This window comes from Tachysurus fulvidraco, chromosome 11, assembly GCF_022655615.1.
Source record: "Tachysurus fulvidraco isolate hzauxx_2018 chromosome 11, HZAU_PFXX_2.0, whole genome shotgun sequence".
Taxonomy (NCBI): Eukaryota; Metazoa; Chordata; class Actinopteri; order Siluriformes; family Bagridae; genus Tachysurus; species Tachysurus fulvidraco.
In genome coordinates this window covers 21,819,816-21,839,163 of record NC_062528.1, presented here as the reverse complement: position 1 = coordinate 21,839,163, position 19,348 = coordinate 21,819,816, and the positions used below count along the sequence as shown (strand labels likewise).

At 40.9% G+C, this 19,348-nt stretch overlaps 2 protein-coding genes across 6 annotated transcripts; both read right to left on the bottom strand.

The window, feature by feature from the left end:
• Positions 1 to 3,036: 3,036 nt before the first annotated feature.
• LOC113641005 (zinc finger protein 414-like) lies at positions 3,037 to 11,900 on the bottom strand. 5 transcript variants are annotated; one of them, XR_003440180.2, is made up of 4 exons: positions 11,827 to 11,900; positions 9,217 to 9,281; positions 6,699 to 6,848; positions 3,037 to 3,833 (listed from the first exon to the last, which is right to left on the bottom strand). XR_003440180.2 is itself a non-coding variant. In XM_027143577.2 (4 exons), exons 1-4 carry the CDS (start codon positions 11,870 to 11,872, stop codon positions 3,757 to 3,759), a joined length of 393 nt encoding a protein of 130 aa, XP_026999378.2. In that variant the 5' UTR covers positions 11,873 to 11,887; the 3' UTR covers positions 3,037 to 3,756. The 5 variants fall into 5 exon arrangements, 3 of the variants coding, with proteins under 3 accessions (XP_026999378.2, XP_047676370.1, XP_047676371.1); XM_027143577.2 differs by having other exon boundaries at positions 6,666 to 6,870; positions 11,827 to 11,887; XM_047820414.1 differs by having other exon boundaries at positions 6,675 to 6,870; positions 11,827 to 11,887.
• Positions 11,901 to 17,639: 5,739 nt separating this feature from the next.
• Positions 17,640 to 19,061, bottom strand: LOC125138390 (tripartite motif-containing protein 29-like). Its single transcript, XM_047820404.1, has 3 exons — positions 18,397 to 19,061; positions 18,050 to 18,145; positions 17,640 to 17,891 (listed from the first exon to the last, which is right to left on the bottom strand). Exons 1-3 carry the CDS (start codon positions 18,973 to 18,975, stop codon positions 17,640 to 17,642), a joined length of 927 nt encoding a protein of 308 aa, XP_047676360.1. The 5' UTR covers positions 18,976 to 19,061.
• Positions 19,062 to 19,348: the final 287 nt, after the last annotated feature.

Genomic DNA, 19,348 nt, shown 5'->3' with positions numbered 1-19,348 from the left:
TTATAATCAATGTGAAACTTGAATGGGAGCCAATGCAGTGTGGATAAGAAAGGAGTGATATGGTCATATCTTCTGGTTCTAGTTAGGACTCTAGCTGCTGCGTTCTGGACTAACTGGAGCTTGTTTATGCTCCTACTGAAACATCCAGAAACATCCAACATTAAAGTATTACAATAATCCAACCTGGAGGTAACAAATGCATGAACTAGTGTTTCTTATCTTAGGAATATTCCTGAGATGAGCGAAGGCTACCCTTGTGATATTATTAATGTGAGCTTTAAATGAGAGACCGGTATCAATAACCACACCGAGGTCTTTTACTGCTGCACATGATGTAATAGAAAAACCATCCAGAGTTACTCTGTAATCAGAAAGCTTACATAGTAAAAGCACTTCTGTCTTGTCAGAGTTTAGCAGAAGGAAGTTAGTAAGCATTCACATCTGTGCTGTCACAAGGCACCCTTATGGAGAGAGTGTGCTGCCTGCTATTGTTATTGTACTCCCCTCTTTTTTTCATTTCTGTTGTTGTTCGCTTTCTTTTTGGATCCTTTTTGAAGGAAGGGCTTCTTGCGCTTCTTGTTCCAAAGGAAGGATGCAGCTTGTTTGTCATCTTCACGAGACACAAAAAGATAAAGAAGCACCTTCTTTTCCATGATTATAATCACAGGATATGAATATGGAAATGAGAAAACTCAATTCCCCCCAACTTCCTGGCTAGTATTTGAATATTGGAACCTGATTGGCTACCATATTTTCTGATGCCACAACACTTGTTTGTTACACATCACTACTGGCTCATATTTTATTATTATTTGATCAATATTTTGTAAAATATGCAGCCTTTTTTTTTAATTATGAAAAATATTAACCTTTTTTGTTATTAAAATTATAAAATAGATATTTTTTTCTGAAAAGTTATGGCAATACCCTAGACCTATTTAATAGTCTAAAGTTTTATGATATTTATGTTTGTTTTGTTTGTTTTCTTTATTTTTATGATTCTTCATTATTATTATTACTGTTGTTGTTGTTTTTATCTGGCATTTAGACTATGCAGACTCCTCTCCATTTTGTTTATTGCAAAAATTTGCATTGTATTGTACACTTCGATACACTCACTCGCTCTCACTCATTTTCTACCGCAATCTGAACTTCTCGGGTCACGGGGAGCCTGTGCTATCTCAGGTGTCATCGGGCATCAAGGCAGGATACACCCTGGACGGAGTGCCAACCCATCGCAGGGCACACACACACTCTCATTCATTCACGCAATCACACATTACGGACAATTTTCCAGAGATGCCAATCAACCTACCATGCATGTCTTTGGACCGGGGGTAGGAAACCGGAGTACCCGGAGGAAACCCCCGAGGCACGGGGAGAACATGCAAACTCCACACACACAAGGCGGAGGCGGGAATCAAACCCCGACCATGGAGGTGTGAGGAGAACGTGTCATCTGTTCCCCAATTATCACCATCATTACTCTCCTTTAACATCCCTCAAAACCCTCATTGCGGTAAATTACTTGCAGCGTTATTGTGTTCAATGTTTTTGTGTCAATGCATTAGGAACTGTGAAACTGAGCTGCACACGAATATCAACAGTGCTTCCAGAAAGCAGAAATCTGGTGGAACAAAGAATCTTCAAAAACATCGTTCTTCAGATCTCATGGTTCCTCAGACAGATATCTGATCACTCTTACAGAAAAGACAATAAAACCTCCTGCACTGATGAGAGGAATATTTCTTCTGTGATTTTATTGGCTGTTTTAATGTTTGTTAAACGTGGAACATGGATCTTATGATCATCCTGAAGGATTTAAAAAGTAATAATAAAAATAAAGTATCACTACAGAAAGTGTTTTATTTAGTGGCATAATGAACCTGTTCATCATGATCCATGACTCGATGAGATTATAAACTCACATTCTGTCACTTTTTGGTAAAAGTATTAATTCTCAATGTGAACACATTTAAGTTGTATTAGCTGAGATGGGATTTTTGTTTTGTTTTAGTCATTTTAGTTACCACTTAGTTACCACATGTACCATGTTTAATACGTGTTCAACCTTCACCAGGTTTGCAATCTGAACAACATCCCACAGTTAAACACACTGAGAAATGACTGAATGGTGATCAGATAAAAAAATTAAAATGAGCCATATGAGCTGTTGGTCAGACAGAGAAAGGAGATCATTAACATGGAGAAGTATGGATATAGAGTACTGTGCTGCTCATTTACAACCTTCATCCTCTCATTTGTTCATTTTCAGTAAGTTTTTTCCTGCTCCGAGTCACATAGGTGTAAATAACAGATTATTATTTTTATTTTTTGTAAACAGAGCCAGCTAAGTTGTGCTGTAAGGAAAGGTTTAGATAAGAGGAACATTTATAGAAGGAGTCTCCAGTATCAGCCCTTTGGGACAATCTGAGGTAAAACTGTTTACTGGTTGATTTACTGCCACCCCATAAATCTCGGGAGGTTACAGGAAAAAATGGCATTATGTATTGCTAATACTGTGGTTGTAATGTGTCTGTCTGTGTTTTGCCCTCCCTGCTGTTAATTGATTGCCCCACCCACTTGTTTGTTGCTATGGACACTCATTGAACTCATTCTTTCCCTCTGGTGTGTTGTCATAGCTACTGATTGTCTCTGCTTTGTGATTGGTTCCTGTCTGTTATATCTACACTCTTTGTTCACTTCCCTATTGCTAGTCGTTTTTCGTTAACTCTGTGTTTTGCCTATTTTTGCCTGCTTCTTGTTTTTGATTAATAAAGGTTTGAACTGCAATTGGATCCTCACTTGCCCTTGCCGCACCATGACAGTCATGTCTTATGTATCGTGATAGGATCGTTCATGTTGGCTAAGCGATTAACGTCCTTCCACAATGCTGACTCTTTATCAGACTCTACAGTAAGCTTATGACAGAAAATGTACATTCTTATTGTTTATTTAATACCTGCTTTCTTGGAAATTTTTCATATTTTTCTTCTTTCTAATTAAAGAAAAAAAAAAACAACCTTGCTGTAAAACCACTTTATAACTTTTGTATTTATTGACAAAGGAAACATCAGTACAGACATGAAAAGTCATCAGCTAGCTTAAATGTGAATAAACTCAGCAAATATCACTCTTGATTGCTGACTAGTATTCAAGAAGTCAAGAAGCTTTTATAACAATATAGTAAGCTAGTTAAGATCGCTTTTGACTAAAAATAAAAAAAATGGCAGTCTGTCAATCTATGAGACTATAGATTGATATAAGACATGAGCTTTAACATTTATAAGCAACAGACAAAATAAAACAGGAATTACTAAAATGTCCTATAATTAACTCACGTGTGAAGCTGACTTCTAGCTCTAGAGCAGTGTCTCTTTTCAGAGCTCGGGTTAAATCTTTACACTTTTTTTAAAGTACACCTTAGTAAAGTGTCAGTATTTACTTAAAAAAAGAACAAATGCAGCTTCAGACCAGTCAAACATTTTATCAATACATTACAGGATGAACAATGAAGCACCAATTAGATCCAAGCAAATCCAATCCAAGTTCATGCAACCGAATCAAATACAGACAGCCTTGAAATGAGCTACAGATACTATATATATATAAATAAACACAATTACAATGTAAAAATAAAACATAAGTGGAAGATCGGTGAGATTCAGCTAATCGTTACATAATATCTTTAAATATCAATGCAGGTAATGCGATGTGTCATTTCCAATCCGTTCAGTGTCTGACTCCGACGTGACTCTAAAGCTGGGTGTAACTCGAGTTCTCAGAGTTGGTTGAAGATTTTACCAGCGATGAAGGAGAACCGACTGCTGAATCTATAAATGAAAGAAATAAAACATAAAAACCAAGAAAACACAGAACATAACATATAGTCATTCAGTTATACAGAAGTGTGGAGTGATATTTCTATAAACATATACGGTGGTGTGAAAAAGTGTTGGCCCCCTTCCTGATTTATTATTTAGTCAAAGATAACAAGTAAAAACAACATGCAGGTTTTTATTATGTGTGAAAAAGTGTTTGCCCCTAAACCTAATAACTGATTGGTCTGACCTTAGCAGCAAGAATTGCAATAAAGTGTTTCATCTTTGCAGAATTGTTGCAACTCAGCCACATTGGAGGGTTTTCGAGCATGAACTGCCTTTTTAAGGTCCTGCCACAGCATCTCAATAGGATTCAGGTCAGGACTTTGCCTCGGCCACTCCAAAGTCTCCATTTTGTTTTTCTTCAGCCATTCAGAGGCAGACTTGCTGATGTGTTTTGGATCATTGTCCTGCTGCAGAACCAAAGTTCACTTCAGCTTGAGGTCATGGTTCCAGGTCCTGAAGCATAAAAACAGCCCCAGAACATCACACTACCATCACCATATTTTACTGTTGGTATGATGTTCTTTTTCTGCAGTGTTACTTTTACACCAGATGCAATGGGACACACACCTTCCAAAAAGGTCAACTTTTGTCTCATCAGTCCACAGAGTATTTTCCCAAAAGTCTTGGGGATCATCAAGATGTTTTCTGGCAAATCTGAGACGAGCCTTTATTAAAAAAAGTTCTTTCTGCTCAGCAGCGGTTTTCGTTTTGGAGCTCTGCCATGCAGGCCATTTTTGCCCAGTCTCTTTCTTATGGTGGAGTCATGAACACTGACCTTAACTGAGACAAGTAAGACCTGCAGTACTTTGGACGTTGTTATGAGGTCTTTTGTGACATCTGGGATGAGTCGTTGTTGTGCTTTTGGGGTAATTTTGGTCGGCCGGCGACTCCTGTTGCATGTTTTGGCCATTTGTGTATAATGGCTCTCACTGTGGTTTGCTGGAGTCCCAAAGCTTTAGAAATGGCTTTATAACCTTTTCCAGACTGATAGATCTGTTACTTTCTTTTCATTTGTTCCTGAATTTCTTTGGATCTCAGCATGATGTGTATCTTTTGAGGATCTTTTGGTCTACTTCACTTTGTCAGTCAGGTCTTAGTTAAAGGCAGAGTCTCCTGATTTTTTGAGAAATGCTTCAGAAATCTGAGTCGGGCCGAATAATAAACAAAAATCAAAACAATCGTGTAGCCAATGAGCAGAAAGGGGCGGGGCTTGTCAATATGGGCGGAGAGAGTGTTCAGTGCGCATGTGTGACATTAGCAGAAAGCAGTTTTAACATTGACATGGAGGATAAAAACAAAGAAAGAAAGAGAAGAAAGGCTTACGAAAGGCAAGAAGTAGGACGTGTTAATATAGGATCAGCTTTCCAGCGCTGGAGAGAACTGAAGGAGCAGGAAGTTGGCCACATATTCACAGATTGGAGTTTCCCGAGTCAATAACTCCTGAGCTAAACGCTGTTACTACACAAATAACACCTCTTTTCTATCGTAGTAATGTAGAGAGGCAGCTACAACCGCGTTTTGTGTAGTAACAGCGTTTAGCTCAGGAGTTACTGACTCGGGAAACTCCGACCTGTGAATATGTGGCCGACTTTACTTAAGACGCCGAGGCGCTTTTTTCCTTCTCGATAGGTGAGTAATGTTGGGCGCAAACACTTTCACACAGGGCCAAGTGGGTTTGGATTTTGTTTTCCCTTAATCATAAAAATCTTCATTTAAAAACTGCATGTTGTTTTTGTTATCTTTGAATAATATTTAACGTTGTTTGATGATCTGAAACATTAAAATGTGACAAACATTCAAAAAAATAAAAAATCAGGAAGGGGGCCAACACTTTTTCACACCACTGTAAATACACAAACTTCAATCATATAAGTCATTAGGGAGAAAAAAAATGCATTTATTTTCTACATTTTTATATTCCTGAATATAAACATGAACATATTAGAGCGACGCCCATTAAGGAAGCTATACAATAAACCTGAACTTTATTAACCTGTGTAAACAGCTAAAAAATGTAATAAGATTTTCTTATTTGCCTTTGAAACATTATCTTGTATTTTAAGACACAATTGTATATTATTATTTATTTTTTGCCGCTGCTATTATTTACTTTAGCTGCCTTTAGTATTTTATTTTAGCTGCCTTCTGTAAACCATTTAATGCACGATATACAAATGAAAGTACTGTACTACAACAGAATGAAAAACAAACACAACATATACACAATCCTCATGTTATGAACACAGACAGTTTGTGTAGTAACAAACATCTCACTTATAGAACAATGTGAGAGGCAGGGCTTAAAGGGTGCCTCATGAGAACAGAAGGGGGTGGGGCTTAAGAATGCCTTGTGAAAACCGAGGGGGGTGGTGCTTAAAGGGTGTCTGTGAAAATTGAAGGGGCGGGGCTTAAATGGTGCCTTGTGGGAACTGAGGGGGTGGGTCTTAAAAGGTGCCTCATGAGAACCAAAAGGATTGGGGCTTAAGGACACCTTGTAATATCTGAGGAGGTGGGGCTTAAAGGGTGCCTCTTGAGAACTGAGAGGGTGGGGCTTAAGGATGAGTTGTGATAACTGAGGGGGGTGGGGCTTAAAGGGTGTCTAGTGAAAACTGAAGGGGTGGGGCTTAAAGGGTGTGTCACGAGAACCAAGGGGGTGGGGCTTAAGGACGCCTTGTGATAACTGAGGGGGTGGGGCTTAAAACAGCAGCTACCTCAAGTTACAACCTTAAACTTGAACATATGATGTCACTATAATATATTTTAAAATATGATACGTCCCGAACCCACTAATTAGCAGAACATGGGTGATACCAGTGTCATTAGTTTTGGCCCACGGGCTCCTGTGGTGGCCCTCGATGTGTGCCGTCATCTCTTTGCGCTCGGGGGTGGAGTGACCGCACTGAAGGCAGCTGTAGCGCCCCCTGGTGTGTTCCCATAGGATCCGACTGTTAAATGACTGACCTGCGAGAGACGGTTTACACGCCCACACGACCGAGACAACAGAAACAATTTAACCTTTAAAGAACCCAAAAGCCTGAGAGTCTCAAAATATCCACATAATCAGACTTTCTGCAGACTTTTACATTTATCTCACAGCAATACTAGAGTTCAGGACACAGATTAAGCCTAAACACAGAATATATAACTGATTCAAACTAAATATAAAGGCCTTTTCTTTCTGCTCTTATCCCCGGGATCTCGTCGCTCTAAACCCCACTTTACCCCTGGGGTAGAAGAATGTTTCACACGTGTAATTTAGAAGCTGAGTTATGATGCAGGACTTTTTCCCCGGGGTTATGAAACTCTGCTCTGAAGCAGGTTCAGCTCTGCTTTTACAGATTTAACTCCACATCACGGTGACAAATGTGTACCTTGTGAAACCGTGTTATTTCACATCTATGGGGATTTTTACACCCGGTCACTTCATGTGTTTACAGTGATCCGATAGCTATCCGATGGTAAAAAGACCAGGTCTAAATGCCCTCCGAAACGTTTTCGAGACGGATATAAATCCGATGGTACAAACCCCTTTGTGGTCTGATGAAACTGGACAGGTGTAAATGAATGTGGTTGTTCAAGCCACGTACATCAGCGCTATACTCCTCCCAAACAGAAGTACGGCACTCGCAGGTGACTCACGAGTCGTGCATCGCGCCAGAAACAAATATGTTTTCCCATCAGTGCTGTCTCCGATCTTTCACCCAGGCATCTCGTTGGGTCTTAAAATGCACTGCTGCCGCCAGCGAAAATGTAGCAACGCTGTTTTTTGTAGCAACCAAATACACCAAAGCGTGTTCCATTTCAATTACCCCGGAAATGAGGTAAAAATATATTAGCATATTGGGCGGGAGTAGAAAGAGCGGATCGATATCCGATTCGCCGAGACGCATTTATGTGGCCTGATGTAAATGGAACAGTTTTAACAAATCAGATAGCTATCGGATCAGAGACAACACACGAAGTGACCAGGTGTAAAAAGGCCCTATGTGAAAACTTCTCTGTAGGTAGAATCGGGGGGGCAAAAAACTGAACATCACAGAAGTGTGAGCCGTAGGGAGGAGGAAATACGTCACGCGGAAAAATGAGCAGAAATCGAAGAACAAACGAATGTCTCGTCGACTACACTGCAAACTTAAAGAAAAAGAAAAAGAAAAAGAAAATAAAGCTGTGAAAGATAACAGAACTTTTTTACTCACTGATGTGAAAGCGTGAGACGAGCCGTTATTTAAAGCGGTAACGCGCTGGATTTATCCAAGTTGATGGTCCAATATGCAAATTAGAAGTTGTTTACAGCAGGGATTAGGAATGTACAGAGAGAAACAAAGTCAGATTATGAAGAGCCGGGATTCAGTGATAACCCGGGGAAAGTAGGAGCAGTGTGAAACCTCTGACTATATAAACCCAGGATTCTGTTAGCTGGAGTTCACTAGGACCCAGGGGAATTATCTTACATGTGCAAAGCTGTATAGGTTCAGACTCTGACTACCTGGACAAGGCTTAATCTGTGTCTGCGCTTTAAAACACCAAAATAATCACATCTCAAGCAAAAGCTCACTCCAGAACATGTGAATGATTTCACCTTTAACCGTAAATGCAGACGAACGGACCGAAACATGTTTTGTACTGGAGCCACAAAGCTCACGTTTACAGCATTCAGTTCATAAAATACTGAAGGAAGTCTGTATTTATGAAATGAGATACAACTATAGTTTGACAACAAACACGTCTCTAATCGAGTATACCTGGGATATGAGGAACATTTTATATTTTACATTTTTACCACTTTTTTTTTATTTGTGAAAGTGGCGAGAAAAAATAAAAAATAAAATAATAACACAACTCATGCTACATGCCACACACCAGCCAACAAAACAGCCTAGCTTTGTCTTCAACATTCTATTCATTTAACATGGATAAAATCTGGTGCAAATCTGCTAATGAAGAGCTTGAAAAAAGAAAAAAAAAACAAAAAAACAAAGCAGCCGATGACAAACTGGAATGATGAAATGAGAGCAGAAATGAGAAAGCACTGTCAGCATCTCAGCACACGTCCGTCAAACCCAGAAGTGAAGCTGCTGATTAGCCAGGAGAGAGGAGGGGAGAACAGAATTGTGGGTAATCATCACTCAGTGATGTGCTATATAATCTGTTAGTAATTATGAGATTAATCACACAGCCACATGATTTGCTGGGAAGCGCAGAAGCAGCGGTGGTGATGGGATCTTTAGAAGCAGACTGGAAAAATCTCCCCTTTAAAATTCTTTGTGTATCTGTGTGTGTGTGTGTGTGTGTGTGTGTGTGTGTGTGTACGCGCTTCTCTGTTCCTCACCTGGGCTTCCTCTCTACTCAAAGCCTGAGGAGAGTTCCATCTGTGTAAAATGGGCGCAGGCAAGTCTGCTGGGGCGACAGTGTGACACGACAAAATCACAGTTCACTCAAAAGCAACGACACACTTTTAACCCTTACCGCTGCTACCGAGTGCAGAGGTGTGAGGTGACGTGTAGAGAAATTAAGGTGAGAAACTGAACCACGGGAGAAAATGAACAGGATCTAGGAAACAGTAGATGAATATGATGATGAGGAAGAATGCTAGTGCACACTAATGGCAGCAAGACGTTTCATCACTCTTACACTTCTAGAGGTTCATCGGTTCCTTTCATGTTAGCAGTATAATCGCTGTTAATATTTACGACCTCATCGTTTTAATTTAGTCACACGTACCAGATTAGGACCTGAGTGACTGCTGAGTTATTTCTGTTCAATAACACATTGTGTGTGACGCTGTTATAGTAAACGATCGACAGAATGTAGTGTGATTAAGTGAAGTTACTGTTATTAATTTCCTATAACAGCACGTCCGTTCACATCAACTGTTTTACTCCTCATATACGATTTACTACAGATTACAAATGTTTGATCTGTTAAAGAACAATTATTTGTTTATTATTACGTTTAAGGAACCGAATTATCTCCTGTTCTCGCTTTCGTTATAGCAGCGACAAAAAAACGTCTCTAAATAAAATTCCAGTGTTACCTCTGACCGTTAAAAGGCAAGAGTTTTTAGAAAACAAATCAACGCCACTTATTTGTCCTCACCTGATTGGCTAAGTATTTGCATAAAGCTGAGCTGAGGTTTTAATGCCCTCTTGCCTAATGGTAAGTAACAGCATCATATTAATTGGTGTTATTCTGCTAAAATAAAATCTTTATGAATAAATAAATCATCTTCATAATTTTTAGGATGAAACTGATATTGGCAGGTAATCAGGCCATCCTTAAAAATATTCTTGTTTGCCGTAACCCAACCGACCCTGTCAATTTAGGACAGAGTCGAATTTTTTTATTTTTTTTTTGCTTTAAGTCCGACCGACTCGCCGGTTGTAAATTTGCGTTAAGACCGACCTTTTTTTATTTTTACTCTTCAAACAACTAATAATATATTAATTATATTTTAGTAAGTATTGTAAATATATAAATTGCCTAGGCCTACATACAAATGAAGGCTACGTTCTTTCTTTTAAATAAAAACCCGTGACATCATCTATGTTTACACTATTGGTTACCGGATGTCACACTATGGCCTGTGCGTTCGCTTCGTCTCATTCTCTCATTCACTGTCAGAGTCGACGGTTCGCGCTCAGTAATGATGGCTGCGGCTGCAGTAAACAAAATGTTTGCGGTCACGGTTCAAAGACATACGGTTTCGGGCGCCATAATAAGTCTAAAAAATCCATTAAAACAGCTCGACACCGCTTTAACTTGGCACGAAGTTCTGGAAAAACTGTCCAGCATCAAAATAAGGTTTGCATTGATTGAAGACCCAGTCAGTGACGTCACGATATGCTGATTTGTTTAAATTCATACCTAAGTGATCACCATCACCAAAATTTTACTTTTTTTTTTTACTGTTACTGCAAACCAAAACATTTTTAAAGGATGGCCTAACTAAAGGCTACAATACCATATTATTGTTCTGGACCTGAAATACATTGTATACAGATCTAAATATAATAGTTTTTTATACATTAAATCGTTGATGATCAAGATTTTGAAACATGGATCAGGTTTAGATCAACAATACAGACATTTTAACATTGTGTGTGTGTGTGTGTGTGTTTGTGTCTGTGTGTGTCTGTGTGTGTGCGTGTTTGCGTGTGTGTGTGAGCGTGTGTGTGTGCGTGTGTGCGTGCGTATGTTTGTGTGAGCGTGTGTGTGTGTGCGTATGTTTGTGTGAGCGTCTGTGTGTGAGTGTGTGAGTGTATGTCTGTGTGAGTGTGTGTGTTTATATCTGTGTGTGCGTGTATATCTGTGTGAATATGTGTGTGTGTATATCTGTGTGTGTGTGTATATGTCTGTGTGTGTGTGTGTGTGTGTGTGTGTGTGTGTGTGTATCTGTGTGTGTGTGTGTGTGTATGTCTGTGTGTGAGTGTGTGCGTGTGTGTGTGTGAGTGTGTGTGTGTGTATCTGTGTGTGTGTGTGTATATCTGTGTGAATATGTGTGTGTGTATATCTGTGTGTGTGTGTGTGTGTGTGTGTGTGTGTGTGTGTGTGTATATCTCTGTGATTGTGTGTGCTTGTGTGTGTGTATGTCAGTGTGTGTGTGTATGTCTGTGTGTGTGTGTATGTCTGTGTGTGTGTATGAGTATGTCTGTGTGTGTGTGTGTGTGTGTGTGTGTGTGTGTGTGTGTGTGTGTGTATATGTATGTCTGTGTATCTGTATGTGTATGTGTGTGTGTATGTCTGTGTGTGTGCGTATCTCTGTGTGTGCGTGTGTGTTTCTCTGTGTGTGTGTGTTTGTCTGTGTGTGTGTTTGTATCTCTGCGTGTGTGTGTGTGTGTATCTGTGTGTGAGTGTGTCTGTGTGTGTGTGTTTGTATCTCTGCGTGTGTGTGTGTGTTTGTATCTCTGCGTGCGTGTGTGTGTGTGTGTGTAAAACCTACACTGCAGAAAATCTTCTCTGCTCTTTGGTTCTGAAGGTAAAACCATCTGAACTGCTGCAGCTTTGGAGACACAGAGACAAAATAGAGACAGAAAATTGACGTGAAAACAGTTTAAAGTGTGAATTTTAGGTTATCCTGCCCAGGCGGCAGATGAAAGAGGGTTAACCTGTTCAAGCGACGGATGAGAATTCCTTACAGTTCCTTGGGGCTCGTCCGGGATGCCAGTATTCGGGTAAGTGCTGATTTGGTATCTTGTCATTCCAGTTAAAGTGTAGGCACTTACCTCGTGTACTGGTATTTATATTGAGGGATATCAGAAGGGCGGGCAAGTGCTGATTGGTATCTAGTCATACCGTTCAAAGTGTAGGCACTACTGTGCTGATATCCATATCCGTGTATAGAATGTATGCACGATGTGTAAGGGAATTCGTCACTGGTTATGGAACCAGTGAAATAGCGCGCGCAATGTCGCTAAGGTTAGAGGCTATAAATTTATTTGATTGCCCTCTCTGTCTCGGTCGCTGGTCTCCAATTGTGTTGTGTTGATTGTGTTGTGTTGATTATGTTGTGTCAATTGTGTTGTGTTGTTTGTGTGTAATAATATTAGTTGTACCTATAGTTGGACATGGGTAATTCAGGAACAAAATACCCTAATCCAGACCACGAAGAAACTATTTGGCATCTGCTTACATTCAAATTTACATTCGGGGTATTAAAATCTTATTAAAAAGTATTAAAATCTCTGAATCTCTGCCGAAGTTTGATCCTCAAACTAAATCTAAATCGCTAATCCTTTGTTCCTCACAACCTTCATGCATAATTGTAGATTTGAGGTGCAGAAGGTTCTTAAATATCAGCAATATGACAGTTAAAACTCTAGGGGAGAGAGTGCGCACTATGGAAGGTGATGGCATTTTAGAATGTAGACAAGTAGTATGCCTCACTGTGGCTGAAAAAAATGTATACAATGGTGACTAGGCCCAGGGAGGGGCCGAGGGCGAGGCCAGGGAAGAGGAGGAAGTAATTCATACTCCCGAAGCCCCGGCGCCTGTTTTTATTGTGGTAGGAATGGGCTTTGGATTAATGTATGTAGAAAAAGACTTAGAGAGATGGGAAATGTTCCCGTAGGTTCCCTTCCAGCACCGCCTCCACAACCACCCCAGACTGCACCCCGCCCTTTCACCGGGATGCAGGCAAATCCTTATCACACATAGGGATGCCACAGAGCACGACCCCAACCATGCTACATTGTACATATGAATTACATCAGGTAAATGAAATGCCTTTTACTCCAGCCCTCCTCTCATGATCCTAACATTTTTTTATATCACTGATTTGTTTATATGTCAGAGTGTCCTTTTAATCTTTTTGGGGAGGGATCTCATGAGCAGGCTACATGTTTCTATTAGCTTTTCTGGCTCTAAACTTGTCGTTTCTGTTCCTGAGTCTGCTCCACTGTCACATTTATCTGATATGACGTTTAACGACTGTTTTCTCTCTTCCACACAGAAATCACCATCCCCATCTTTTGCTTTACTAGATACACTACCACCTTCATTGTGGGCTGATCATAAGAATGACGTGGGTCTCGTGCAGTGTACACCCTATGAGGCTAAGTTAAAACATTTAGACCCTGTGTTCGTTAAACAATATCCTTTGTCTGAAGCTAAATTGCAGGGTGTGGATGGAGTTTTACAATCTCTTCTACAACAGGGGGTAGACAAACCATGTGTAAGTTCATACAACACTCCTGTCAATCCGGTCCCTAAACCGGATGGTTCCTAACGCTTCACACAAGATTTGAGGAAAATAAATGACACCATCCCTGTGGCACCTGTTGTGCCTCAATTCTCACCTCAATTCCATGTTCTCATACTTTCTTTTCTGTTATTGAATTAAGTTCTGCCTTTTTCAGTGTTCCTGTCGAAGAGCAGACACAGCCCCTCCTGTGCCATCTAGCTTCAAAAGGCTTCAAGGTTTCAAAACCCAAGTTGCAGTTCTGTCTTCCCAAGTTGAAGTATCTGGGGTTTGAACTCTCACAAGGCAGAAAAAACTCTCTCAAGACCGTGTACAGGTGCCTCCGGTCCGCAATCTCCCACAAGGACCCAATGCAACGTCTGCTAACGTGGACTCCTGAAATGCTCAAAGTGTATGAGGCTCTGCGGACAGCTTTATGTTCTGCTGCTGCTCTGGGGCTCCCGAACTATGTGAAAGAGTTTCATCTCTATGCCTGCGAGCATGAGGGCACTGCCTCTGCTGTCTTGGCCCAGGAGCATGGGGGGACATGAGACCATGTGCATTCCTGTCTAAAACACTTGATACTGTTGCCCAGGGCTTACCAGCATGTCTCCGGGCTGTGATGGTACAAGATGCTGAGAAAATTGTCCTGTCTCATCCATCTCATTACATTCACCACATCAGGTAAAACAGGTCCTTCAGAATTTACAGACTCAACACATGACGGCACAAAGGAGGTCAGGTTATGAATCTATCTTATGTTCAACCAGTAATCTAGAAATGAAAGCCACCTCCTCATTAGATACGTTAGGTCACGCTCTTGCATGTCTATTTAGAACTCAGGATGCCACACTGCACGACACTCCGCATGATTGCTGTGCTGAAATCATTCACTCTACTAGCATTCTGCCTGATTTAGATTCCACTCCATTAAATAGAGGCGGTTTGCTATTTGTTGATGGCTCTTGTTCAAAGCCACATGATGGTCACTTTCTCTGTGGGTATTCTGTGTGTGCTCTGCCTGATGTTGTTGTTGAAGCTTATTCTTTACCTTTTATGTCTGCACAGGCAACTGATTTTTTTGCTCTAGCTCGTGCGTGTATTCTCTCTGAGGGTAAGGATGTAAGAATTTACACTGAATCACGTTATGCTATTGGCGTTGCCCATGATTTCGGACAAATTTGGCAAACACGTGGCTTTTGCTTTGCAGAGGAGAAACTTATTTCCCACTCTTCACTGGTGCAGGTCGTGCGCGAGTTTCACAGTGTTACACATCGTGCCCGAAGAGGGGTATGGGAAGATATGAATAAACTCTTTTGTGTAGCTAATTCAAAAGGTACAATTGACTTAATCCTATCTAGATGTCTGACCTGCGCTCAAAATAATCCTACTAAAAGCGCAGCTAAACATGAAAATCTTCCAATACCAACTGCACAATTTTCTGAATGGCAAATTGATTTTACACATATGCCGCCACAGGGGCCTTTCAAATATCTCCTGGTGACAGTAGATAAGTTCTCAAGGTGGGTAGAGGCTTTCCCCTGTCAGCGAGAAAATTCTAAGGTTGTTACACGTATTCTGGCCAAAGAAAACTTGCCGAGGTATGGTGTCCCACACGCTATTGACTCAGACAAAGGAACGCCATTTACTTCTAAAATAACACAAGATCTGTGTAAGTACTGTACCTGTCTCTGTCATGGCGCTTTCATTTTCCATATCATCCCCAATGCTCAGGGATATTGGAAAGAACTAATCGAACAATTAAGGATAAGTTGACGTCCATTTATCACCACACGAAATTATTTTGGTCATCCGTTTCCTACACCCTCAAAGAAGGGTAAGCCAGCTATAGGTACAACTAATCTTGATGTGCACATTCCGAGTATTCCGCTGCCCTGATTCAAAACATTATGAACAAATTTCAGCAACTATACCCATCATTTCTAAGCCGACACATCCCTTTAAAGTGGGACATATGGTCCTAATTAAATCATTAAAATCTAAACCATTGGGCGAAAATAAATATGATGGGCCAGCGGAAATAGTCGTAACTACTCGCAAAGGTGTACTAACTGATCTTTTTCCACAGTGGATCCATGCTACCAGGGTGAAGAGATGTCCTCCAGGGGTCAACTACGCTGTGAATGGATAAAAGTGTGTGATACCACTCTGTGTGATACCATTTTCTTTATGTTACAGAGATACAGCTTTTTAACCCTTCCATGAGTTTTTAGAAAGTGCTTTCAATCTCCTGGCTTCTCCCATCATCACTCCATGACGCTCAGCAGTGACCCGACGGACCCTTCTGTGCTGGTTCTTCGGACATCATTAAAGCTGCAGGAGGTAACAGGAAAGACTGTAGAGAACTGAACGACCACCTCTAGTTGAGTACTGGACACACAACCAGTGACCAGTATGGTTGTCATCCTCCTCGTCTTGATCATCTGCCTTGGGACAGGGATACCCGTCCAAGAGCATCCTCATGACAATGAATTCTGAGAAGTGACTGAGGGTCTGGCCCAGGCCAGGCAACATACTAATAGTGATCACTCGGTTAGCCCGGCTTCTAGAGAAAGATTGATATTCATATATGAGTTGTTTATCCATTATAAGTTTATCATGGATAAAAGAGGGGAATTGTGAGAATAGTTGCATTAAACAATCTTTTCTGGTAATGTTATAGACTGTCTGTAAAGAGCACATTGTTCTTTGTCTCTCTCTCACATACACACACAGAGACATACACCAACACCACCCCCCCCACACACACACACACACAGACAGACACAGACACACTCTTGTCCCTACCATAATTAGCCTTACCACAGATGGCCCTGCCATAATTATTCTTTATGTTACCAACCATGGGAACTAAGGGAAGTATAGGTTCACTTCCCTGATAAGATATGACTTCATTGGCGTAACTGAGAGGTCATCTAAACAGAGATGTACACACATACCAACACACACAACCACTACACCCTCCCTCTTCTTGTATGACTATATATTCCTGCTTTTCCTAATAAACTTTGGAAGTTCTCTTTGAAAGACTGACTTGTGTGTGTTTCATTGAGACTTCCCCAAGGGGACAGAAACCGAGCAGAGGAACGAGAGGCTGAATTTTAGGTTATCCTGAAAGAGGGTTAACCTGTCGAAGCGACGGATGAGAATTCCTTACATACAGTAACGAAGTATTTTTCTCCTTTACTTCCCACCTCTGCTAGTTACTATGCCAATATGTATAATTTGCTCTGAAAGAACAGTATCAACAGCTCATTGGTTCTATGTCGGACGCGTCCGAAAGAAACAGTTCTCAGTTCTGTACTGATCATTCACGCATGTGCAGTGTCAACAGCTTGAGCGCACAGTTCTCTCAGCACAACATGTCTCAGTTCAGTGTACAGGAGTTACATATACTTTGGGATATTACTGTAGTTTATATAGAGTCGGTGGGGCTGTCAGGCATGACCGAAAGTGAGTAACTTTAGTAACTTGTGGTTAGAAGAAGAAGCAAACTGTTCAGAACGAATCAGTCCGATTCGTTGTGAACAGTTTGCTTCTTCTTCTAACCACAAGTTACTAAAGTAACTAAAGTACTAACGATTCGTTCGCGAACTGGCCATAACTGCTAAATTGATCTTGATGTCATTTACAAGACTGATGCTAATACTGTGTGATTTTCTGCAGTCTTGTTCCTGCTTACTTCTTATTTCTCTAAGATGAATTTTTTGCTCCATTTATGTGAGGCAGAAACAATGTTTGTTTGTTTACCATGTGGTCTGATTTTGTTGAATTCCTCCTCACAGATTTCCTCGACTCGTTTTTTCAGATCTGAGAGAGATTTCCTCACTCCATCAAATGAGAGATGTTGATTGACAATGAAGCTGAGTGAGTCGTCACATCCAGGAGAAACATAGAGAGACGGGAACCTCTACAGAGAGGAAACGAAAAGTGGAAGAAGGAGAAAAGTGGACGAGAGGAACGAATGAATCTCAGACTGAATCAGAACAAAGACACACTTGTGATCTCAGACAGGAACATTTGTGAACTTTGTAAGGAACAGCGCCCTCTGTAGATCAGACAGTGAGTGTTACCTGGAGGAAGTGGATGTCATCGTGTGTGTGTGAAAGCTGCTCCATCTCAGTGACTCTCCTCTTAAGATCAGCAATCTCCTGCTCCAGTTGATTCAGGAGTCGTTCAGCTCGACTCACTTCAGATTTCTCCTGAGCTCTGATCAGCTCCGTCACCTCCGAGCGCTTTTTCTCCATGGAGGTGATCAGCTCAGTAAAGATCATCTCACTGTCATCTACTGCTGCATGTGAACATGTCTGTTAGAAAACACAAACACACACACACACACACACACACACACACACACACACACACACACACACACACACACACACACAGATCTGAGATAAACTCTTTCTATTACAGTGACTCTATAATGTGTGTGTTTATGTGAATCTCTCAGTTTCCTCCTCACCTTAATAATGTCCACAGTCTGTTTCAGCTCCTGCACCTTCTTCTGCTTCTCCTGGATCTTCTGCTGGGATTTTATCTGATCCTCCTTTAACTCATTCTTTAACAGAGTTTTCACATGGTCTTTGTAAACTTTAGGTATAAAATGCTCGAAGAATCTTGTTACACCGTTGGCTGTTTAAAGTGCACTGACTGGTCTGAGCTTCTCACACTTCATACCAGAAGAACCTTTGACTTTAAAAATAAATCCACTTCACACTGAATGACAGTAGTATAACTCAATAGAAAATAGATTTAAAATACAATTTGTAAAATCTGACTTAGAAAAGAATAATGTTGTCCAGTTCTCACCTGTTTTTTAGTTCTTTCTGCTTTAGCTGAAACTGTATCATGACCTTTGTGTTTTTCCATCATACACAAGTAACAGATGAGGCTTTGGTCAGTACGACAGTAGATCTCCATCAGTTTGTCATGTTCAGAGCAGATCATCTCTTGGAGCTCTGCACAGGCTTCAACTAACTTGTGCTTCTTAAAGGCAAGAGACTGATAGTGAGGTTTAAGATGATCTTTACAAAAGGAGGCCTGACAAACCAGACAGGAATTAACAGCTTTGCGTTTTCTCCCTGTGCAGGAATCACACTCCACATCTCTAGGTCCAGAGTAACAGTGAGCAGAAGCAGCTTGGAGTTCAGTCTTCTTCAGTTTCTCCACCACTTCAGCCAGCATGTTGTTCCTGCCTAGAACAGGTCTTGGAGTGAAAGTCTCTCTACACTGAGGACAGCTGTAGACTCCCATTACATCCTCCTGATCCCAGCAGCCATTAATACACATCTTACAGAAACTGTGACCACAATGTAGAGTCACTGGAACCCTCAGGAGATCCAGACACACTGTACAGCTGAACTGATCCTGATCACTGGTTTCTGCCATTTTCTTGAACTCACAGAGAAAGAGAGAGAGAGAGAGAGAGAGAGAGAGAGAGAGAGAGAGAGAGAGAGAGAGAGAGAGAGAGAGAGAGAGAGTTCTATAAGTTTTGTTTTCTCTGTAATGAACTGGTTCAGTGTGTTATTGTGTAACAGAGAGAGGAGGTGTGGCTTTACAGAGTGATGGTCCTCCCCCCTCCTTTTACAACAAAGTGGTTCAGCCCAGGTAACCATACCTGCTGTATGGCCTGTTTTAGCGGCCTTTTCCGTCTTTCTCCTGAACGAAAGAGGTATGCTGTGTTCCATGCTACAGATCAGCTGTTAGTATAGGTTGAAAATAATGCAGACACAGAAATACACAATGTTTAAATTGTTCTTAT

Bases quoted from the DNA above. Each gene is read 5' to 3' on its own strand.
- LOC113641005 (XM_027143577.2), bottom strand. From the start codon at position 11,872: ATGGTTTTACCTTCAGAACCAAAGAGCAGAGAAGATTTTCTGCAGT. The intron at 9,282-11,826 runs GTAGGTTTTACA...TCGCCCCAGCAG, and splicing joins CAGAGAAGATTTTCTGCAGT to ACTTGCCTGCGCCCATTTTA. The intron at 3,834-6,665 runs GGACGTATCATA...TTTCATTTATAG, and splicing joins TCTGCTAATTAGTGGGTTCG to ATTCAGCAGTCGGTTCTCCT.
- LOC125138390 (XM_047820404.1), bottom strand. From the start codon at position 18,975: ATGGCAGAAACCAGTGATCAGGATCAGTTCAGCTGTACAGTGTGTCTG. The intron at 18,146-18,396 runs GTGAGAACTGGA...ACTCTGTTAAAG, and splicing joins CAGAAAGAACTAAAAAACAG to AATGAGTTAAAGGAGGATCA. The intron at 17,892-18,049 runs GTGAGGAGGAAA...GTTTTCTAACAG, and splicing joins AGACTGTGGACATTATTAAG to ACATGTTCACATGCAGCAGT.